Below are 23,988 nucleotides of genomic sequence, written 5' to 3'. Positions count from 1 at the left end.
TAGGAGGAGCTTATTAATAAGTGTTTGTTGGATGGATGCATAGATGAGCAGATGAATAAGTGAATGGGTGCATTTGGTGGATAGATGGTTGGATGAGTGGGTAGATGGGTGGGTAGATGGGTGGGTGGGTGGATGGGGGTGGAGGGTAGGTGGATGGACAGGTACATGCGTGAAAGGGTAGGTGGGTGGGTGGGTGGGAGGATGAATGGATGGATGGGGCTGGAGAGATGGATGGGAGGCTGGATGGATGGAAAAATGGTTAGTTGGGAGGGTGGGTGTGGAAGTGACAGGCTAAATTTTATTTTTTGATCATTTCTAAAAATAGTGATTTTTTTTTTTCTCTTTCCTAGGTCTTGAAAGGGGACTATAAAACACCAGCCAATCTGAAAGGCTATTTTCAGGTCAGAAACCCCAGGGGGAATTCTGTAGTACCACACGTTGGCTCTATGCCCTCAAACACTTCACTGCTCTAGTGCAGCTGATGGTTTTCCCATCAGAAAACCGGGGAGGGGGGCGGGCATGGGGAACCGCTCAGGGGCTCTTGAGCATCTGACCCACCCCGGGCCACATCTCAGCAGCCCTTCTACCTGAGCCCCGTCCTTCCCCTTGCCCCCTGGCTTGAACGCAATTAAAGGGATTTGGTGGACTATCAAACTTTATGCCTCCAGTCTTAAATTCACCTTCATTTTAAGTGGCCATTACCAACCACAGCCACAACCCAGAGCAAAAATTTCCTCAGCCTACCCAAAAACGAGAGTCCCGTGATGCAGGTATGTGTGCAGACGTAGACGTGATACAGTCCTGTGTCCCCCGCGCGTCCCCCACACCTGGCCTTCCCTGCATCCTGCGTGTGTCCGTGGGAGTCAGTCCCTGGATCTTGTCAGAAAAAACCACTCCTGGGACTGACAGTAAGCCATCCAGCCATTCTCCTTTGGGTGCAAGGCTGTTCCTTTAAAAAAAAAAAAATTTTTTTTTTTAATTGATTGATTCTTGGCCGTGCCAACACATGTGAGATCTTAGTTCCCAGACCAGGGATCTAACCTGAGCCCCCTGCAGTGAGAGCGCGGAGTGCTACCCACAGGAATGCCAGGGAAGTCCCGAAAGTGCTTCTTTTTTTCATGAATTGTCCTGATGCTAAAATCAGTAGTTTCAGTTTGTGTGTGTGTGTGTGTGTGTGTGATTTCAGTGTGTGTGTGTGTGTGTGTGTTGGCCAATAAAAGGCGAACCACCCTGTACCAATTTCCATTTTAGTTATCAAACTCACACATTCTCACTGCCCAGGGACCTGTACATGTCGACCCTCTGGCGTTGAGTCCAATGGTCCCTACATGGGAACCAGAAAGCCATCTCATGCCACTGTGAAAAAAAAATGTTGCCAGAATTAGTCAGTACTAATTTGTTATTTGTTTTAACTCAAAGAAGTGTAACAAGAACAACAAACAGAAGTGGACTGAGGGGATTAACCACAGTCTGAAACTCTTCATCTTTACATATAGTTTTGGGGGCCACCTGGATATTCACTTTTGTATTCCTTGCAGTCGCATGGTGTGAGCTGCTTTGTTTCGCTTTCTTAGTGTTTTTCCATCCTGGGGGTTTTACTGTGGCCATTTTGGGTGACTCCATGGTTTCCTCTGGAATGCATTCTCTGCCACTTAACTATTGTCCTCAGATGGCTTGCAATTTTTGCAATATTTTGAATGGTGTCACATACCGGTTTTGCCTCTCTTCTGTGGGGTGACGGGTGGAGGGCTCTGTGGACTCACTCCCTTAGAATACGTTTTTAGGGAGTGGAATGGGTGGATGGTTTTTAAAATGTTTATTGAATTTTGTTACAATATTGCTTCTTTTTTATGGTTTGGATTTTTGGCCGCAAGGCATTTGATCTTAGCTTCTCAACCAGTGATGAAATCTGTACCGTTGGAAGGCCAAGTCTTAACCACTGAGCCTCCAGGGAAGTCCCCGGGAGAGTCCTTTTTAAGACTCTTCAACTACAAGGCTAAAATTGTCTTACAAAAGGCTTGGACCAGTTTACACACTCTTGTACTGTGTGGGACTGTTTTTTTTTTTTTGCTCTATTAGGACCAAAAATAAAGGGATGGTATATGCTTTGTCATCATGGGCAGTCCCGCCCTCAGGAGAGCTACCCCGCGAGTTATATCACAGTCCTACTTCCCGCCCTCTTCTCCTCCACTGTCCCCGCCCCCCATATATACATGACCTCATGCAGGACACTGTAAAACTTGGAAACAGCCTTAGGCAACAGCTGAGTAATGGTGGTGTGTACGTTGTACAGAATACTAGGGTACTATGTAGCCATCCAAAATGCCCTTGTGCAATGAAAAAAATAGAAAAATTGGAAGCCAGCAAAACAAAGCAGCTCACACATCAGAATTGCAGCTCATGCAAGAAATGAGTACTCACTTCCTAAACTCCACACACCCTCTCCTTCCCAGGGCTTTGCTGTTGCCTCTGCAGGGAATGCTTGGCTATCCACATCCGTGCACGGCTGGCCTCGTTTCATCATCTAGGTCTTTGCTCATGGGGTGATTTCCAACACCAACAACCTGACTGTCCAAACACCAGCTAGCTCAACTCAGTTCAATTCTGACACTGATTTCCAGACATAGCCTCTAACCCCCCAGGTGAAGGGCCTCCGCCCCACAGGAGTGCCCCCTCTTCAGATGCCCAGACTACCCACCTTTCTGTCACTTGTCCACCAGCCCTGAAGCTCTCTGAGCCTCATCCTTTAGGGATGTTTCTGGAGGTTTCATTAAGTAGTAGGCATGTAGCCTCCCCAGGTGGCACAGTGGTAAGGAATCCACCTGCCAGTGCAGGAGACACCAGAGACGTGGGTTCGATCCCTGGGTTGGGAAGATTCTCCGGGAGGAGGAAATGGCAACCCACTCCAGTATTCTTGCCTGAAAAACTGCATGGACAGAGGAGCTTGGAGGGCTATAGTCTATGAGGTTGCAAAGAGTTGGACACGATTGAGCATGCACGCATTATGTAGGCATGGTTGATTAAATCGTTGACCGTTCGTTATTCATTGCTCTCCAGAGGTCTGGGTAGGGGCAGCGGGCACTGCAATTCCAACCCCTTAATCATGGGTGAGCAAGCCCCCACCCTGAAGCTCGGGGGCCCTAACCACCCCGTCATCTCATTTGCAGACAAAAGACGCTTTTTATCACTAGGGAGATAGCAAGGGTTCTAGGAGCTTGGTGCCTGGACCAGGGTAAAGATGCAGGTTTCTTATTACGTACATGCGTGCTAAGTCACTTTAGTCGTGTCCTGCTCCTTGCCCACCAGGCTCCTCTGCCCATGGGATTCTCCAGGCAGGAATACTGCAGTGGGTCGCGGCACCCTCCTCCAGGGGGTCTTCCAGGGATGGAACCCATGTCTCTCGTGCCTGCTTGCATTGGCAGGCATGTTCTTCACCGCCAGCACCGCCTGGGAAGCCCAGATCTTTCATTACACTACACTGAAACGTCATCCCTCTGCAGGGGCCTCTGTGAACCGCTTTGTTTGAAGGCGCCCCAGCACCCTTCACTCATCAGCCCACTGTGTTGCCTGGACTTAATAATTCTGTACAGACGCGTTTGCTGAGCAGGCAGGCTCTCCCCACTAGAATGTGAGGCAGAGGGGAATAGGAGGGGGTCTGTCATGTCATGTTCTTTGATGCTGGGGAAGAAGACTCAAGGCAGGAGAAGGGGACGACAGAAAACGAGGTGGTTGGATGGCATCACCAGCTCGATGGACATGAGTTTGAGCAAGCTCTGGAAGATGGTGAAGGACACGGGAGCCTGGCGTGCTGCAGTCCATGGGGTCACAAAGCGTTGGACACGACTGAACAAGTCGTGTTCACAGTAGCTCAGTGAGGGAGTGTGCTCGCAATTCAGTGGCGCTAAGGGCTGACCTTAGGGCAGCGCGACCCTGGCACCCCCACCTGGCCGTGACCCTGGTCGTGACCCTTCCTCTGTGTGTTGTCTTCCTCCAGGTGAACCCGAACAGCACCTCCTCCCACCTAGGAAGCTCATGATTTCCAGGTAGGTCTGTGGACTTCCCGGGGCCTCCCACCACTTCTGAGACCAGCCACTTTTCTGAAAAGCTTGTTCCTTCCTCAGCCTCCCTGGCTCTGGGAGAGGCTACCAAGGTGGACTAACCCAGCCCATCTAGGTTTCTATGGCAATGGCTTGGGGAGCTATTTATAGAATCAAGGCTTGGTCTCGTAGCTCTGGATCTGGGTGGCAGCGGGGATCAATGGTGAACCAACAAGAAACAGGTTCCTCTGTCATTGGACAGGGGGGTACAGAGGACCAGTGTGATGGGGGGACTCTAGACTGATTTGCACAGGCTGTTGTTTGGCAGCCTGGCTTCTATAAACAGCATCAGGTTGGCCCAAAGTAGTTAACGTTCTAATAATAGTCACAGGCGCCTCTGGTCTAAGAATAGCCCCCATTGCACTGGCCCAAGTGGTCCTCGGCCATTACTGCTCTTACCCTCAGCATCCCTGGGAAGCAGGTCCCCGATTTTACGGAGGAGAAAAACCAAAGCCCAGAGAAGGGCTTGGACTTGCTCAAGGTCACACAGCCGCCAAAAGTCATCTTCCCCCAGAGTTTGCTTTTAACAGATGATTTTAATCTGTGTTTTGCCGGGGGGGGGGGGGGGTGGGGTGGGGGAGGCAGGAAAACAGGTTCTGATCTCGGGAAGTCGAATATTTCAGAATGGACTCCTGCTGGCCTCTGTTTCCCTGTCTGGAGAATGGGGGTTCGCCCCTGTTCCACTTGCAAGGGTGGTTGTGAGTTGAAGTGAGCTGGCCTGGGTGGGAGCACTAGGCTCTGGCCATGGGCCCCAGAGCTAAGGCTCCAGCCACTGAACTCACTTCCTTACATTCCTACTTCTCTGGTCAGGCTCCAGGAAACCTGAGGGGACTCGGAGGCCAGGACCAACTTGCCTGGGTATTTATTCTGCTGCTGCTTTTAAACTGTAACAGAACTTCTAGCCTCGAGCCTGTTTTTAGTCTCCTTGCCTTCTTTTTAAATAATCAGCATGTTTTTTTGCTTTTCTTGAAATCCCCTTTGCACCAGCCCCCAAGGCTGGAGAAACACTTAAGTCACCGTTGTTACCAGGGTTTCCATCTTGAGTTGTGCTAAAATCCAGGACTTCCGCTTTGTCCCTAAGAAGCCTTGCGTTGAAAGCAGCCTTTTCCGGGTTTCTTCCCAACTCGATTCCCCTCGCTCTCTTTCTGTGGGTTGCTTAGTAGAATCCTGAACCTTTGATGCAAGCCAGATCTGTTCCCCGCTTTACTGTTCAGACGAGGTACCAGAGACAGGGTGCTTTAGCTAATTCCTGGTAGGGGGTTCCCCTTGAACACACTTCCTCCCCTGCCCTCCAGAAATTCACTGGCACTTTTCATCACTGCCATTTGCTCCTCATTAAGTCAGGAAAGGGTACCTTCGAGGTCGAGAGGCAGCAGCAGGCTGAGCTGTGGGTAAGAACCCAGGAGACATTTTTAAGTGTAGATTCTCTCGGCCATCTGGGATGCTATAGGAAAATCCCACAGGCTTCTGTGAGTGCACGCAGACCATCCGTCCAGCCGTCACACGTATAAATATACAAGAGCTATTTCGGAATCATGACTCTGGGGCCTAATGCCCGTTTTTTTCCCCCCCCCTTTCAGATCTCGGCACATGGTTTTGTTTGCCAGAAGAGGAGAAACTTTGCATTCGAGTGGAAATCAGACCTCTAATCCAAGCATATTGCTTGCTATTAACCGCCAAAACAGGACTGCTCACGAGGAACGTCTTTGCATATATGTTTGCAAAAGCTGTGTCATTGGAAACTTAACCTTGAGATACTCTGTCTTAGGACAGTCCGGGGTAGAGAGCCAAGGGTGTAAAAGTAGTCCAGCTTTTGAAACTTAGGTTATTTTATATTTTTCCCCTCGAGAACTTTTTTTTTGTTTTTTAAGAAATGGATTTGCCATCCTCCTCAATTCGCAGGACTGTGGTGGCTTTGTGTGGGTCAGGGCCCCACCGCCTGTGCCTCTCCTGTTGACCCTTACTTCTGAAGTCAAAGAATATATTTAAGAATTTAATATATGAGGCTTTCTTTTATTCTTCCTTGGTTCTACTCAGTTTCACAGAGAAAAAAATATATATATATTATTTGAATAAACTGAACAGGGATTCATTTGTCTGTGCCGTACTTTACAGAGAGCTTTCCTGGTGGCTCAGATGGTCAGGAATCCACCTGCCAATGCAGGGGACCTGCGTTCCATCCTGGGGTTGGGAAGATCCCATGGAGAAGGGAATGGCTACCCACTCCAGTATTCTTGCCTGGGAAATCCCATGGACAGAGGAGCCTGGCGGGCTACCATCCACAGGGTCGCAAAGAATCGGACATGACTGAGCAACTTTAACACTTACTTTATGAGTGAATAGATTTTTTTCCCCTCTGTGTTGAGTTTTATCAGGTGGATTGATGAAGAGCAAAAGCTGGAGAATAGGTCCATGCAAGGGCACAGCTGAACTCCCGTGTCGGGGATCCCAGGTCCACCCTCGGGCTCTGCAGTTGGCTAGAAGAACTCATGGAATTCAGCAAACCCGGTGGACTCAGACTTAATGATTTATCACAGCGAAAGGATGTGGATTAAAATCTGCAAGGAGGGACTTCCCTGCTGGTCCAGTGGTTAGGAATCCGCCTTGGGATGCAGGGAAGGCGGGTTGGATCCATGGGAACTTGAGGACCTAAGATCCCACATATCTCAGAACAGCTACTGAGCCTGTGCACTCTAGAGCCCAGCACTGCAATGAAGGCCTGACACAGCCAAATAAATACTCAAAAACTAAAGTCAGCAAAGTGGGAGAAGGCGCAGAGGTCAGAGTCCAGGAGAGCCTACACACAAGCCCTCAGATACCCTTTCTTAGTGGAGTCTTAATGAACACGCTGACTTCTCCCGCCAAGGATGTGTATGACCTTTGTGTGAATTGTTGCCTGCCAGGAAGGCTTGCCTGCACCTTGGTGCCAGCATTTTTTTTACTGGGCGTCAGTCACGAAGGCACGGGGCAACTGACCTTGGTTACTCTTGTCTCCAGCCCTTCAAGAGGCCAAATGATAACAGCATGACCCAAGACCATCCCCCCATAAATCACAGGATTAACATAGACTCTCTGGCCTGCTGTGGGCCGGGGTCCTAGGTATCCAAAGACACTCCTTTTAGTAAAGGACATTCCATTTCAGGAGGCGCGCTCCCAGGAGCTGGTCCCCTCCTTTCTTTGACATCTGCAGCCTGTGAACTCTCTCCAAACCTGCTGAGTTGGTCCTTGGCTTGACAATCCCCCAAATGCTTAGGGATCGACCAGGCCCAGAACAGTTTCTTATCCTTAAGGGTTAAATGTTTTACTCACACCACCTTCCCTTCATTCCCATGACGGTCGTGTGGCTTCGGGAAGGCAGTGACTCATGGCGGTGTGGCGTATGGCTTTTTGGAGTCAGGCCAGAGTGCCAGCTATGTGGCTTGTGCCCCTGTTTCTTCATCTGTAAAAGGGGGAAGTTAGAACTTCCTGGGTTTATTGGGAGGGGCTGGTGGGTGAGGTGGGTGTGATGCCTGGTGAGTGATGAGCTCACAGAGGGAAGCAGCTCGTGTCTTCCTGGTCTTGAGGCGGCAGTGGGATGGGCTGCTGCCGGAGTCGTGGGCGCAGGAAGCTCATGACCCTCGAGGGGCGTGATCTCAGCTACTTTTTGCTCATCTCAGGCTGGTCTGGATCTTCCGTTCTGTCAAGCTCAGGCCACAATACGTGTTCTTTTGTGACAAAAACTGAAAATCAGACTAATCCATGTGCCGCTGTGGAGTGTCAGCATCCCAGAAGGCATCCAGGCTCGTTCATGGTTCCGCCCATCCCTCGCCGCGTGGCTAACCGGCCCCCGGCTTTGGAACTTAAAACCATGCCTTGTGCAGCCTCTCAGTTCTGGGAGTCAACTAGAGCGACCCTCGTAGTCAGATGGTGGCCGGGGCTTGTCTCCCTAGTCAGATGGTCCACTGTGGGCAGGTGTCGGATCATCTGCAGGAGTCACTAAAAGGCGCCCTCTCCACGTGCCGGTCCAGACTTCTTGGGGCATGGCGGTCTCAGGATAGCCAGACTTCTCACATGAAAGCTGCCTCCGCCAGCAGATGCCACACAGTTGAGGGACATACCTGGAGCCAGCGCAGTGTCATTTCCCCTCACCTCACCTGTATCACCTCTTGAGGATGCTTGCTACACGGTAACGCCCCAGGCCTGCAGAACCTCTCTCAGCTATCTCAGGACAGTGCTCACAGATTCTTGAAAGATAAGTAGGGGAGAAACCATCTGTAAGAAACACTTAAAAGGAAACCACATTTGCTAGTCTCAGCTCATCTGGGTCTTCGGTTCTGCCAAGCTCAGGACATGATATATATATTTTTGTGACAGAACTCAAATAAGACTCAGCCATGTGCCGCTGTAGAATGTCAGTGTCCCAGAAAAAGTACTTGTGCTAGACTTTAAATATATCGTCTTTGAAATGCCGCTTACAGAATGTTTCTATGGTACCAACCTATTTAAAGTTGTAACTCAGGATTCCTCCCCCAACCCTGAAATCTTTTGAAGGCAATATAGAAGCAGTGCTGCATGGTGTGAGTGGCCTAAGTGGGTGATTAGGAGTGCGGACCCCTGTGGAAATATTACAGAAATTACCTTGGAAGCTTGGGGAATCGAAGAGATGACATATATAGAGCTTTTTTTCTTTGTGACCCTGGACAGACAAGAGTCTGTCTATACATTATTCGCTCAAGTAAGTGGACAGAATTGATATGGGATGGGGCAGGCATGGTGTAGCAGAGAAAGTGCTTGTCCGGCACCACCCTTAAACCGCCCTGTGTGACCCTGGCACCTCCCCTATGGCATGGCCTCCTCTGTCTCCTGTTCTGTGAAAAGGGAAGAAATAGACCAATGAGTGTCCGAGAGCCCTGCCAGGCTTCTGCTGAGGAGCCTTGTTACCTGGCAACCCCTCCTGGGAAGGCTACATGTCTGAGCACCTCATTGGGAACCTAGGCATGGGCCTGGATGCCCCTGGGCCCCAAATGAAGGGTTTTATCTGGGGAATTCTGGGAGACCAGGCTGGATCTGAGAATCCTCAAACTAAACCTCTAGCCACCTCCCTCCTGGCTTTTCTGGAGGCTGTGCACTTGAGTCCAAAAATCTGGAAAAACCACTTGTCCTTGAGGCTCGAGACCGTCCATGCAGAGACACGCAATTGTCTTCTAAATCAAAGTAGATCTGACTGAGCTAGGAGCTTCTTAGATGCATTACTTAGCTCTCTCTCTCCCGCTTTTTATTTTGGCCCTGGGAACCGCCTTTCAGAGCAGTACTAGCTTTATCCCTATTTTAGAGATGGGAGGGACTTCCCTGGTTGTCCAGTGATTAAGACTTTGTGCTTCTACCCCAGGGGGTGCAGGTTTGATCCTTGGTTGAGGAACTAAGATCCCACTTGCTATCCAGTCAAACAAAAATAATATGCCAGTAGAGATGGGAAACTGAGGTGTAGAGAAGTGAAACAACCTGCCCAGGTCTAAGAAGAAACTAAGTGGAGATTATTTGGGTCCTTGAAGTTTTACTCCAGAAACTTCACTTTAAAAAAAAATTCTAAGTGCATTGTTGTCATGGTGTCCAGTCGCTCAGTCGTGTCCGACTCTGCGACCCCATGGACTGCAGTGTACCAGGCTTCCCTGTCCTTCACCGTCTGCTAGAGTTTGCTCAGACTCGTGTCCATTGAGTTGATGATGCCATCCAACCATCTCATCCTCTGTCGCCCCCTTCTCCTGCCCTCCATCTTTCCCAGCATCAAGGTCTTTTCCTTTGAGTTGGCTTTTCCCATCAGGTTGCCAAAATATTGCAGCTTCAGCACCAGCCCTTCCAATGAATATTCAGGGAGAAAACATTTTTTTTCTTTTAATCATTTGAGAATAAGTTGCCTACGTGACGTCCTGTCACCCCCTAAATACTCTAGTATTTCCAACTAACAAAGACATCTCCAGTGTAACCACAGGACAATCGTCGAAAGCAAGAAACAAACATGGACGCATGACCACCGTGGAGCCCTCAGACCCCACTGGGGTTTTGACAGCTGCCCCAATAACTTCCTTTATTGCAAAAAGATCCAGTTCAGAAGCATCTGTTGCATTTAGTTGTCAGTCTCTTCAGTCTCCTTTGGTCTGGAACAGTTCTAGGGTTTTTCTTTACCTTTCACTGCCTTGGCAGTTTTGGAGATTGCAGACCAGTTCTTTGAAAAAATTAATTTATTTTTGGCGGTGCTGGGTCTTTGCTGCAAGGGCTTTTCTCATGTTGTGGAGAGCAGGGGCTACTCTAACTGAGGTGTGCTGGCTTTTCATTTCCATGGCTTCTCTTGCTCTCGAGCACAGGCTCTGGGGCTTGTGGACTTAAGTAGTTGCGGCTCCCAGGCTCTAGAGCACAGGCGGAGCAGTTGTGATGCCAAGTGCTTAGTTGCTCCATGACATGTGGGATCTTCCCAGATCAGGACCAGGGATCGAACCGGCGTCTCCTGCATTGGCAGGTGGATGCTTTACCACTGGGCCACCAGGGAAGCCCCAGAGCAGTTGTTGTATACAAATCCCCTTACCAGGGTTTGTCTTATGTATCCTCATGGGTCCATTCAGGTTATGCACCTTGGCAGAAATCACAGGATTGATGCTTTGATCTTCTCAGGACATCCTATTGAAGATTTCCATTCGCCCCATTCTAGGGGACACATACACTCTGATCACTTGATCAGAGCCTGTATTCTCAATGATCCCACGACCATCCACAAAGTTTCCTTCTCCAGAAGCCATGTGGTAGGGTCCATTTGTTGAAGTAAGTCCACTGGCATCAATCCCTCGAGAACAAAGTAACTATAGATTCATAAAGTCTGCTGTAAAGCTGTGGACATGGCTAAAGAGAAGCCAAGCTTAAGTTTATTTTTGGCTTTGACCTATAAACAGAAGCAAGTACATTTTCAGACCCAGGCTCAAAATGGTTTATCTTGTCTCCATTCCCTCACTCTGCTCCATAGTGGGCCTTCAGTCTCTAAGACTTGCTCCCTCTGGCCTTCTCCTCTACTAAAACCTCACTTTCTAGATCCTTTCCTGAGTACATGTTATGTAGTATCTATCTGTCAGGCACATGGACAAGACATATCATTGGGGATACAGAGACACAGACCCCTTTCCCAAGTAATTGGCTTCCTGTAGGTTCTTGTTTAATTCAGGACCATGGGAATTTAGACCCACATCTTTTGACTCCAAGTCCACTGTTCTGTGTATACATTAACAATGCCTCTTGGGTCTTTACTGGAGAAGGGAATGGCAAACCAATATTTTTGCCTTGAGAACACCATAAACAGTATGAAATGGCAAAAAGATAGGACACTGAAAGATGAACTCCCCAGGTCGGTAGGTGCCCAATATGTTACTGGAGATCAGTGGAGAATAACTCCAGAAAGAATGAAGAGACGGAGCCAAAGCAAAAAGAACACCCAGTTGTGGATGTGACTGATGATGGAAGTAAAGTCCGATGCTGTAAATAGCAATATTGCATAGGAACCTGGAATGTTAGCTTCATGAATCAAGGCAAATTGGAAGTGGTCTAACAGGAGATCGCAAGATTTAATATTGACATTTTAGGAATCAGTGAACTAAAATGGACTGGAATCGGTGAATTTAACCCAGATGACCATTATATCTACTACTGTGGGCAAGAATCCCTTAGAAGAAATGCAGTAGCCATCATAGTCAACAAAAAGAGTCTGAAATGTAGTACTTGGATGCAACCTCAAAAACGACAGAATGATCTCTGTTCGTTTTCAAGGCAAACCATTTAGTATCACAGTAATCCAGGTCTATGCCCCGACCAGTATTGTTGAAAAAGCTGAAGTTGAATGGCTCTATGAAGACCTACAAGACCTTCTAGAACTAACACCCCAAAAAGATGTCCTTTTCATTATAGCCTACTGAAATGCAAAAGTATTAAGCCAAGAAACACTTGGAGTAACAGGCAAATTTGGCCTTGGAGTACAGAATGAAGCAGGGCAGAGGCTAATAGAGTTTTGCCAAGAGAACACACTGGTCATAGCAAACGCCTTCTTCCAACAACACAAGAGAATATTCTGCACATGGACATCACCAGATGGTCAATACCAAAATCCGATGGATTATATTCTTTGCATCCAAAGATGGAGAAGCTCTATACAGTCAGTAAAAACAAGACCGGAAGCTGACTGTGGCTCAGATCATGAACTCCTTATTGCCAAATTCAGACTTAAATTGAAGAAAGCAGGGAAAACCACTAGACCATTCAGGTATGACCTAAATCAAATCCCTTACAATTATACAGTGGAAGTGACAAATAGATTCAAGGGATTAGATCTGATAGACAGAGTGCCTGAAGAATTATGGATGGAGGATTGTGACATTCTACAGGAGGCAGTGATTAAAGCCATCCCCAAGAAAAAGAAATGCAAAAAGGCAAAATGGTTGTCTGAGGAGGCCTTACAAACAGCTATGAAAAGAAGCGAAGCGAAAGGCAAAGGAGAAAAGGAAAGGTATATGAATGCCCTCCTCAGTGATCAATGCAAAGGAATAGAGGAAAACAATAGAATGAGAAAGATTAGATATCTCTTCAAGAAAAGTAGAGATACCAAGGGAAATTTTCATGCACAGATGAGCCCAATAAAGGACAGAAATGGTGTGGACCTAACGGAAGCAGAAGATATTAAGAAGAGGTGGCAAGAATACACAGAAGAACTATACAAAAAAGATCTTAATGACCCAGATTAACACGATGGTGTGATCACTCACCTAGAGCCAGACATCCTGGAATGTGAAGTCAAGTGGGCCTTAGGAAGCATTACTATGAACAAAGCTAGTGGAGGTGATGAAATTCCAGTTGAGTTATTTCAAATGCTAAAAGATGATGCTGTTAAAGTGCTGCACTCAATATGCCAACAAATTTGGAAAACTCAGCAGTGACCACGGGACTGGAAAAGGTCGGTTTTCATTCCAATCCCAAAGAAAGACAATGCCAAAGAATGTTCAAACTACCGCACAATTGCACTCATCTCACACGCCTGCAAAGTAATGCTCAAAATTCTCCAAGCCAGGCTTCAACAATACATGACTGGTGAACTTCCAGATGTTCAAGCTGGGTTTAGAAAAGGCAGAGGAACCAGAAAGCAAATGGCCAACATCTGTTGGATCATTGAAAAAGCAAGAGAGTTCCAGAAAAACATCTGCTTCTGCTTTATTGAGTGTGCGAAAGCCTTAGACTTTGTGGGTCACAACAAACTGTGGAAAATTCTTCAAGAGATGGGAATACCAGACCACCTGACCTGCCTCCTGAGAAATCTATATGCAGGTCAAGAAGTAACAGTTAGAACTAGACATGAAACAAGAGACTGGTTCCAAATCGGGAAAGGAGTACGTCAAAGCTGTATATTGCCACACTGCTTATTTAACTTATATGCAGAGTACATCATGAGAAATGCTGGTCTGGATGAAGCACAAGCTGGAATCTGCTGGGAGAAATATCAATAACCTCAGATATGCAGATGACACCACCCTTATGGCAGAAAGCAAATAAGAACTAAAGAGCCTCTTGATGAAAGTGAAAGAGGAGAGTGAAAAAGTTGGCTTAAAACTCAGCATTCAGAAAACTAAGATCATGGCATCCAGTCTCATCACTTCATGGCAAGTAGTTGGAGAAACAGTGGAAACAGTGACAGACTTTATATTTTGGGGCTCCAAAATCACTGCTGATGGTGACTGAAGCCATGAAATTAAAAGATGCTTGCTCCTTGGAAGAAAAGTTATGACCAACCTAGACAGCATATTAAAAAGCAGAGACATTACTTTGCTAACAAAGGCTCATCTAGTCAAAGCTATGGTTTTTCCAGTAGTCATATATGGATGTGAGAGTTGGACTGTAAAGAAAGCTGAGCACTGAAGAATGGATGCTTTTGAACTGTGGTGTTGGAGAAGACTTTTGAGAGTCTCTTGGACAGCAAGGAGATCCAACCAGTCCATCTTAAAGGAAATCAGTCCTGAATATTCATTGGAAGGACTGATGCTGAAGCTGAAACTCCAATACTTTGGCCACCTGATGCAAAGAACTGACTCATTTGAAAAGACCCTGATGCTGGGAAAGATTGAAGCTGGGAGGAGAAGGGGATGACAGAGGATGAGATGGTTGGATGCTATCACCGACTCAACGGACATGAGTTTGAGTAAACTCGGGGGAGTTGGTGATGGACAGGGAGGCCTGGTGTGCTGCAGTCCATGGGGTCACAAAGACTCGGACACTACTGAGCGACTGAACTGAACTGAGCTTAGGTCTTTTCATCATACAGATAGAGTGAGAGAAAATAAAAGGTAAAATTAGCAGCGAACACTCCCTAAGCATCTGTTATGTACCAGGTGCAGTTTTAATTGCTTACCTATTTTATCGCAACCATTTTGCTTCAAGAAAGGTAATCAATGCCTTGCCTGGGTTCACAGTTATTATGTGGTGGAGCTGAGATTGGAACTCTAGAGCCTGTGTGCTGACGCGGAATCCAGAGCTGGTGAGGGGTTTTCTAGGAGTGTCCCTGCTTGTCAGCTCCTTTGATCCCTGGAGCCTAGCACGTTGTAGGCACTCGGCTCATTTTTATTAGATCAGTGGACTGATTTATTTACCAAGCTGTTGGAAAGGAAGAGAATGCAGAGATTGCCTGGCAGAATACTTGGGAGTTCGAGCGTTGGCCCATTTAATCCTTCACTTAATCAAACTCCTGTATAAGGCAACCGCTCCGGGCCCACGACGGTGCATATACTGAGAGACCCGAAGATCCAGGAGACAGTCTTGACCTTCATTATTCCTATTTGAATGTCATGTCCCGTCCCCACCCCACCGCAAATGTCTCATGCACAACTCTCCCAGGAGCTAGTGTTATATCCCCATTTTGCAGATTTAGAATCTCAGGCTGACAAAGGAGTCTCCCTCGGCCAGGGTGGCTCGGCGACGTCCGTACCAGTCGTCAGAGGCGGGCGTCACCACGAAGTGGGCGCGATAAACAACAACAACAACACAACCCTTAGCCGTTCGGCCGCGAAAACCTTCACCCTATCAATAACTCAAATGCTCTAAATCCAAAGCCACCGTAGCGTCCCACTGCTGCCATGGCAACGAGCGCGTCATATCCGCTGACATGATGTCATTTCTGGTGCGCCGCATCCGCGTTCCGGCGCCTTAGTGGCGCGTTTCTCGCACAGAGTGAGGCGCTGAGTTCGGTCCGCTGAGCCGGAGAGAGGTGAGCTGGGCCCGGGAGTGGACGGACAGGGGACGCGGGGGAGTCTGTGCCAGTAGGAGAGGGGGCTCTGGCTCGCGGAAGCGGGCCTCGGCCTCGCCGGTCGCTCTTCCCTTTCCAGACAGCTCGGCCGCAGCGGGGAGGGAGCGGGGCCGCTCGGGGTCTCCGGGCCGACTTGGACACCGATCCTCCACCGCGGGGCCTGGACGGCGCGGCAGGGAGACGCCGAGGCCTGGCTGCAGTTCCACCTGGTTTCCAGCCTCACCAGCCGTGGAACCTAGGGAAGTTAATTTCTCAGCCTCGCTGAAGTTCGAAGGCGCTAGCAGTACCTCCCTCGCAGAGGTGTCTTGATGCCTATATTAGCTTATCCGCCTGAAGCGTCCAGCAAGGGCTTACTTAGCACGTCCTGGGGGCTCTGTAACTCGTGACAGCTCCGTGCTTTTTACCATGCCCTGTGCCCGAGGAGGCAGCGGTGATCGGCGACTGGGACACCCCGCCTCCTCTGAGAGTATTTCCCCCCTTTTTTGTGCCTGTATGACGTTGGGACCGGCAGGACCCAACCATTGCACCAGTGAGTTGAGTAGAGTAAGTAGGGAAAACTTTCCCACAGAGCTGACTCGAGTTTGAACTCGCCTTAGAAGTGCTGCGAGTTGGCCGTCCCTGAAGTCTGCTTTTGGCAGCTGCTAGACGGAGGTCCCAGCGCTGTCATGCATGTAATGCATTGCGTTGTGGTGCCCCATGCCTGGCACTTGGTCTGTGTTTAATATTCATGCATTGAGTACCAGGTAGAGCGGGGATTTGAACTCGGGCTCTGTGATTTCAGCACCTGCTTTCACCATCACTTTGCTCCATGCTAATCCAGTAATAGGAGGGGCCATAGACCTAATCCTGGGACTAGCGTAACAAGTGGTTACTCTGAGCTAAGTGTTTTGAAAGAGCCATCTCCTTGATTCTGCCTCACAAGCCTTCTCTAAGGTTGGTACTGTAGTTAATCCACTTAAGAGACAGCTGAATCTCATCACCCAGCTCCCCTGAGTTGATTGCTGCACTCGGGTTCTCAGACGTGTGCTGTTTAAGGTCGTATTCATAGTCACTGCTGCCTTCTAGGGCCTCAGAAGAGGTTCCTGTCTGGGGAGGAAAACCTGGGGGTCATGTTTAAGTGTTTTCTAAAACAGAGATATCACTTTGCTCAGCTGTTATAAGTCCAGATGAAACTCTTCACTCAGCAATAGAAAAAAATAACATCCAGGAAGATGTTTGCCACGTTTGTGAGGCAGCCATCCGTAGAATAACATCCTTAAGCAAGTGTTTTCACGTGGTTTGTGTGTATGTGAGTGTGGGTGATGTTTGACAACATTGAGAAGGAAATGTGTGCTTAACCACATGGACTGCTGGGACTGGTATTTTTTATTCTGTTTTGGTACCTGTTTTCTAAAATACGTTTTTAGCGTCTGCTTTATTGAACGGTACCAGTGACTTCAGTGGATTTTAGTTTGGGGGAAGTTCTGAGGGCAGCAGGGAGTGGCAGCTGACAGGGCAGCCTGCTGCTGCCGACCCCAGGACTTGTCACAGACTGTGCCTTTTCCCTGCCTCCCTTCAGTGACGGGCCATGTCGCTGTCCCACCTGTACCGGGACGGGGAAGGCCACATGGATGATGACGAGGATGAGCGGGAGAACTTCGAGATCACCGACTGGGATCTCCAGAATGAATTCAACCCCAACCGGCAGCGCCACTGGCAGACCAAGGAAGAGGCCACCTACGGAGTGTGGGCAGAGCGAGACTCAGATGAGGAGAGGCCCAGCTTTGGAGGCAAACGGTATGGCTGGCGCGGACCGCTTTCCCCAGGCGTTGGGGAGCTACCCCTCTAAGTACGCTTCTCTCCTGGCCTCCCCGAGCCCCTTAGCTGCGACCTCAGCCAGGGAGCCCAGTTCCTCCTTCGGACAGAGCGCTGCTCTCTCACTGACCGATCATGAGTGAGCGATCATGTGTCTAAAGCCTTGTGCTGCAGCCCCAGTCCTTCCCTTCCAGGAGCCCAGACCCCGGAGGATGGAGGCAGGCTCATAAGTGGAAGTTTGTAACTGACGTAGGACTGGAGAGGGAGTACTTTTCCTCGTGTTTGACCTGTTCTGGGAGGTCAAGGAAGATTGAGTGGTGGGGGGCAGGAGGGAGCAGAGCCCCTTGATGGGAGGAGCAGGGCATCCAGGAGGGTGTGAGCGGTCTTTTGGGGAGACAGGGGAGAGGGAGAGGAGGGGACTGTGGTCTCTGCAGAGGGGGCGAGACGTGGCTGGGGAAGTATGTGTGCAGAGGACCCTGTGAAGCCACAGTGGAAGCGGGGCTGTGTGAGGAGGCCCAGGCAGTGGTCTGGGGAGAGGTGGTGGAGACTGGGCCAAGAGGGCAGCCGCGGGCCAGGGGTTCAGGCTGAAAGCCGCCGCCTCCTCGGTGTGAGGTCGCGTGTGGGGGCTGCGGCGCGCTTGAGCAGAGTGTGTAGCAGGCTGAGGTTTTTCTGCGTGTCCCCACCTGAAGCCTGGATGCTCCAGCCCGTTGAGACCGTACATTTTTCACAAAAGAGACTGGGGAGAAAGAGCAGAGATCCGTTCAGGCTCTTTTCATCTGGCAAGAAATGTCAACAGTGGACAGTGTGGATCACAGGGCCGGAATGTACAATTGTAAGATAGTAACAGCAGCCAGGACCTGTGGGTTCCTCACAGGCCTGGTCTCGCTGACCCTCTGAGAGAGGCACCGGGTGTAAAATGGAGTAAGTTTCACAGATTAGGGAACAGCGGCGAGTCAGGCAGCTGAGCTGTGAGAATCGGGGTCTGTCCGATCTGGAGTTGGGCTCTCATATGGCATCTCTTAGGGAAAAATTCCTCTGTGGATCTTACTGCCACAGGGATGTTTATTTACTAGGTCAGTCATTTTAGAAAGCATCACCTTACGTTGCAGCATTCCCGGGCTTTTTCACTGGATTCTTTTCGCTCTTCCTTTAACCACACAATACAGACCTATCAGCTCCAGTTTATACAAAGGGGAGCTGTGATTAAGAACTTGCTGTAAGTACTGTTCTTAAGGAGATCGGATAAAATCACTAGTTTCCATCTCACAGAGTTAATTTCTTAGCTATTTTAGTTTTCATAAATACATTTAATGAACACAAGCTTTTCTAAGAATGATTGATAAAATTGCTAATATACTTTCCATTCATATAATCTCCCTTAAGTGTATTTATGATTTTGATTTATGAAAGTGTCTTTTCTTATTTGATTTTTGTACTTGAAATAGTGTCTGAAACAAATTTTTTGCGGGGGGCCGGGGGCGGATAGTATTGTTTACTTAAGTGTTGTGTTTCCTGTGTAGAGCACAGCGAGCAGTCATATGCATATGTTTCTATTTATAAATATACACATATACATGCATGGAGAGACGCTCTTTTTCAGACACCTTTCCTATATAGGTTGTTACACAATATTGAGTAGGGTTCTCTGTGCTACACAGTAGGTCCTTGTCTGTTTCATACGTGTGTGTGTGTGTGTGAACCCTGAGCTCTCTAATTAGCCTCTTCCCCCCACATTTTCCCTTTGGCAGCCATAAGTTTGATTTCGAGGTCTGTGAGTCTGTTTCTGTCTTGGAAACAAGTTCATTTGTGTGATTTTAAACATTAGATTCCACAGATGAGTGATGCACCCATTTGTCTTTCTCTGTCGTGGCTCACTTAGTAATGTAGTCGCTCGGTCCATATATGTTGCTGCAAGTGGCATTGTTTCATTATTTTTAATGACCAAGTAATACTGCCTCGTATGTATGATTGTACCACACCTGTATCCGTTCATCCGTTGATGGACGTCTAGGCTGCTTCCACGTCCTGGCCGTGGTGGATAGTGCTGCACTGGGTACTGGCATGCCTGTGTCTTTCTTTTTCAGTGTTTATTTGGCTGCCTTGGGTCTAGCTCCATAGTTGTGGTGTGAGGACTGACTTGCCCTGCATCTTATGGGATTTCAGTTTCCCCAGCTAAGGATCAAACCTGCGTCCCGTGCATCGCAAGGCTGATGGTTAACCACGGGACCACCCGGGAGGTCCTGGGGTGCACATGTGTTTTCGAATCATGGTTTCGCACGGTATATGCCCAGCAGTGGTGCTGCTGGATCGAACGGCGGCTCTGCTTGTAGTCTTTGGGGGCCTCGCCTCCCGCCTCCACAGTGGCCGCGCCGGCAGTGCAGGAGCGCTCCCGCCTCCTCCGCCGCCCTCTAGCGTTGGTTGCTTGTAGAATTTTTGATGACGGCCATTCTGATTGGTGTGAGGTGATATCTTATTGAAGTTTTGATTTGCGTTTCTCTTACTAGCAGTGTTGGGCTTCTTTTCAGTTGCCTCTTGGCCAGCTGTGTGTCTTTGCGAAAATGTCTATTTAGGGCTCCTGCCCCTTTTGTGATTGGGTTTTTTAAAAAAATATTGAGCTGCCTGAGCTATTTGTAGATTTTGGAGATTAATCCCTTGTTGGTCGCATCTTTTGCAAATATTTTCTCCCAGTTTGTGAGTTGTCTTTTCATTTTGTTTATGTTTCCTTTGCTGTGCAAAAGCTTTTGAGATTAATTGGGTCCCATTTGTTTATTTTTGTTTTTATTTCCATTACTCCTAAGAGCTGATTGTTGAGTTTTAAGCTTTGAAGCTGGAGTTTTAAGCCAACTTTTTCACTCCTCTTTCACCTTCATCAAGAGGCTCTTTAGTTCCTCTTCACTTTCTGCCATAAGGGTGGTGTCAGCTGCATATCTGAGGTTATTGGTACTTCTTCCGGCAATCTTGATTCCAGCTTGTGCTTCATCCAGCCTGGCATTTTGCATGATGTGCTCTGCACATAAGTTAAATAAGCAGGGTGACAATATACAGCCTTGACATAGTCCTTTCCCAGTTTGGAACCAGTCCACTGTTCCATGTCCAGTTCTAACTGTTGCTTATTGTCTTGCATATGGATTTCTCAGGAGGCAGGTTGGGTGGTCTGGTATTCCTATCTCTTAAGAATTTTCCAGAGTTTGTTGTGATCCACAACAAAGGATTTAGTGTAATCAATAATGTTGAAGTAGATGTTTTTTTCTGGAACTCGCTTGCTTTTTTTATAATCCAGCGGATGTCGGCAATTTGATCTCTGGTTCCTCTGCCTTTTCTAAATCCAGCTTGACTATCTGGAAGTTCACGGTTCACCTGTTGCTGAAGCTTGGCTTTGAGAATTTTGAGCCTTACTTTGCTATCATGTGAAATGAGAGCAATTGTGCGGTAGTTTGAGCATTCTTTGGCATTGCCTTTCTTTGGAATTGGAATGAAAACTGACCTTTTCCAGTCCTATGGCCACTGCTGAGTTTTCCAAATTTGTTGACATATTGAGTGCAACACTTTAACAGCATCATCTTTTAGCATTTGAAATAACTCAACTGGAATTCCATCACCTCCACTAACTTTGCTCGTAGTGATGCTTTCTAAGGCCCACTTGGTTTTGCATTCCAGGATGTCTGGCTCTAGGTGAGTGATCACACCATCATGATTATCTGGGTCGTGAAGATGTTTTTTGTATAGTTCTTCTGTGTATTCTTGTCACCTCTTCTTAATATCTTCTGCTTCCGTTAGGTCCATACCATTTCTGTCCTTTATTGTGCCCATCTTTGCACAAAAATTTCCCTTGGTATCTCTAATTTTCTTGAAGAGATCTCTAGTCTTTCCCATTCTATTGTTTTCTTCTATTTCTTTTGCATTGTTCACTTAGGAAGGCTATCTTATCTCTCCTTGCTGTTTTTTGGAACTCTGCATTCAGATGGGTATATCTTTCCTTTTCTCCTTTGCCTTTTGCTTGTCTTTTCTCAGCTATTTGTAAGCCCTCCTCAGACAACGATTTTGTCTTTTTGCATTTCTTTTTCTTGGGGATGGTCTTGATCACTGCCTCCTGTTCAGCGTTATGAACCTCCATCCATAGTTCTTGAGGCTATTGGAGATCTAATAGATCTAATTAGATCTATGGTGATCCATAGGTCTAATCTGTGGCAATCCATAGATCTAATCCATGGAGATTAGATTTTCAGATCTAATCCTTTGAATCTTTGTCACTTCCACTGTATAATCATTAAGGGATTTGATTTAGGTCATACTGAATGGTTTTCCCTACTTACTTCAATTTAAGTCTGAATTTTGTAATGTGTTCAAGATCTGAGCCACAGTCAGCTCCTGGTCTTGTTTTTGCTAACTGTATACAGCTTCTCCATCTTCAGCTGCAAAGAATATAATCCATCTGATTTTGGTTTTGACCATTTGGTGATGTCCATGTGTAGAGTCGTCTCTTGTGTTGTTGAAAACAGATGTTTGCTATGATCAGTGCGTTCTCTTGGCAGAATTCTGTTAGCCTTTGCCTTGCTTCATTTTGTACTCCAACGCCAAACTTGGCTGCTACTCTGGGTGTCTCTTGTCTTCCTACTTTTACATTCCAGTCCCCTGTGATAAAAAGGACATCTTTTTTTTGGTGTTAGTTCTAGAAGGTCTTATAGATCATCATAGAACTGTTCAGCTTCAGCTTCTTCAGCATTACTGGTCGAGGCATAGACTTGGATAATGTGATATTGAATGGTTTGCCTTGGAAACGAACAGAGATCATTCTGTCACTTTGGAGGTTGTACGCAAGTACTGCATTTCGGACTCCTTTGTTGACTATGATGGCTACTTCATTTCTTTTAAGGGATTCCTGCCCACAGTAGTAGATACAATGGTCATCTGAATTAAATACACCCATTCCAGTCCATTTTAGTTCATTGATTCCTGAAATGTCAGTATTCACTCTTGCTATCTCCTGTTTGATGACTTCCGATTTATGCTTATTATCATCAGTCATTATGATTACTGATGTTTGAATGTGTTCCTCCATTTTACTAGTAATATCAACAGGCTTTATTTCTTAAACCTTTCCTGCCTTAACTGAATTTACCAAGTTACTGTTTTTTAATATTAATTAACTCTCGGCCACACTGGGTCTTTGTTGTGTGGGCTTTCTCGAGCTGAGACGGGGGCTGCTCTCTAGTTGCCATGCATCGGCTTCTCATCATGGTGGCTTCTCTAGTTGTGGAGCATGGGCTAGAAGGCACATGGGCTTAGTTGCCCATGCGTGTGGGATCTTTCCAGACCAGAGATTGAACCTCTGTCCCCTGTGTGGGCAGGCAGATTCTTAACCACTGCACCACCAGGTAAGTCCTCAAGTTATAGTTTTGTTTTGTTTTGTTTTGTTTTTTTAATAAATGAGAGGTGGACAGTCACATCATACTTAGAATTTTTAGTCAACTCTATGCTGCCATTGGTAAGTCTGAAGTCACAGAGTTGAGACATCAGGTCAAAGTGTCGAATGTGATTACAGGGGAGCCGGGTCTGGGGCACTGACGATAGGTGTCAGCGCTGCTCTTTTAAAATGGATCCCACGAGGTCCGCTCTAAGGAGCTCTCGGGCCAATGACGTTGGCCTGAGAGAGTTCTTACAGACCCCCTGGACCTTCTGTTTGCCCGCAGGGCCCGCGACTACTCGGCCCCTGTCAACTTCATCAGCGCGGGGCTCAAGAAAGGGGCGGCAGAGGAGGCGGAGCTGGAGGACTCCGACGATGAAGAGAAACCCGTGAAGCAGGATGAATTTCCTAAGGATTTCGGACCAAAGAAGTTAAAAACGGTAGCATCTTTATTGAAGGGCTGTGACCTTAGTAATGTTCCCAGAAGGTCGCTGTGGCCCTGGCATCTGCTGGGGGGCGGGGGCTTTCTGCTGGAGGCCGGTCATGTGGGCCTCTCCCTGTGGCAGCAGGTTTCCCGCGGGGTGGCTGTATCAGGCAGTCTTTGCTCTGTCCGGAGACATCACTGGTGTCCTTGTGGTTTATAGGATACTTCTCACAGTGCTCTGTGACTGCCCGGCCATGGTCCCATCAGCCAAGCTTGCTTGCTTAGGTTTTTCCTTCTTTGTTTTCAGGGTGGCAATTTTAAGCCCAGCCAGAAGGGTTTTGCAGGAGGAACCAAGTCTTTCATGGATTTCGGCAGCTGGGAAAGACACACAAAAGGAATCGGACAGAAGCTTCTTCAGAAAATGGGCTACGTGCCCGGAAGGGGCCTGGGGAAGAACGCTCAAGGTGTGGTGCCCTGCCCGTGGGCGCTCGGGGGGCAGGCGGGGGCAGGCGGGGTGCGCCCTGCTTTTGCTCTGCTCTGCTGCTTTTCTGCCAGCATGTGAGAGCGGTGCTCTGAGCTCCGCGCTTTATGAAAGCGCAAGTCACGTGAAATGCCGTATTTCAGCACGAGGGAGCGGTCGGCCTTAATACAGCCTGATGGGCTGAAAAGAAGCTTCTGTCTGGCCTGCCCAGTGTTTCTAAAAAGTCAGATCAGTTGCCAGTGTTTAAAAATCAGACAATTTCTCCTAGGTTGTAGATAAGCTACAGTTTAGGAGGTTGGCAGGGATTGGGTTAGCTGACAACTCCTGCCCCGGTCAGCCCCCACAGCTTCCTTATTCTGGAAGCGGTCTCCACACCACAGCCCCCTCTCCTTGTTCATGTTACTGTCCCTGGGCTCTGCTCACAAAGGGGCAGGATAGGTTACTTAGCCGCATGAAACATCCATGGACCTGAGTAAAGATTGGAAAGGT

The 23,988-nt window shown here is 47.9% G+C and overlaps 2 protein-coding genes across 3 annotated transcripts in view; both read left to right on the top strand.

Annotated features, from left to right (window-relative positions):
* The window catches only part of TPST2 (tyrosylprotein sulfotransferase 2), a 53,582-nt gene extending 47,399 nt beyond the window's left edge, over nt 1-6,183 (top strand). For both annotated transcript variants that reach the window (XM_055549990.1, XM_055549989.1), the window contains exons 5-7: nt 351-401; nt 3,995-4,043; nt 5,678-6,183. In XM_055549990.1, coding sequence (XP_055405965.1) covers nt 351-401; nt 3,995-4,036 — 93 coding nt within the window. In that variant the 3' untranslated portion in view covers nt 4,037-4,043; nt 5,678-6,183. The remainder of the gene's footprint in view (nt 1-350; nt 402-3,994; nt 4,044-5,677) is intronic.
* Nucleotides 6,184-15,222: 9,039 nt separating this feature from the next.
* Nucleotides 15,223-23,988, top strand: part of TFIP11 (tuftelin interacting protein 11) — a 16,273-nt gene continuing 7,507 nt past the window's right edge. The window contains exons 1-4 of the mRNA XM_055550975.1: nt 15,223-15,357; nt 16,955-17,172; nt 22,881-23,034; nt 23,326-23,482. Coding sequence (XP_055406950.1) covers nt 16,964-17,172; nt 22,881-23,034; nt 23,326-23,482 — 520 coding nt within the window. The 5' untranslated portion in view covers nt 15,223-15,357; nt 16,955-16,963. The remainder of the gene's footprint in view (nt 15,358-16,954; nt 17,173-22,880; nt 23,035-23,325; nt 23,483-23,988) is intronic.

Source organism: Bubalus kerabau, chromosome 16, assembly GCF_029407905.1.
Source record: "Bubalus kerabau isolate K-KA32 ecotype Philippines breed swamp buffalo chromosome 16, PCC_UOA_SB_1v2, whole genome shotgun sequence".
Classification (NCBI taxonomy): Eukaryota; Metazoa; Chordata; class Mammalia; order Artiodactyla; family Bovidae; genus Bubalus; species Bubalus kerabau.
Note: the sequence above shows the minus strand (reverse complement) of the source record. Positions and strands in the feature narration are given on the sequence as shown.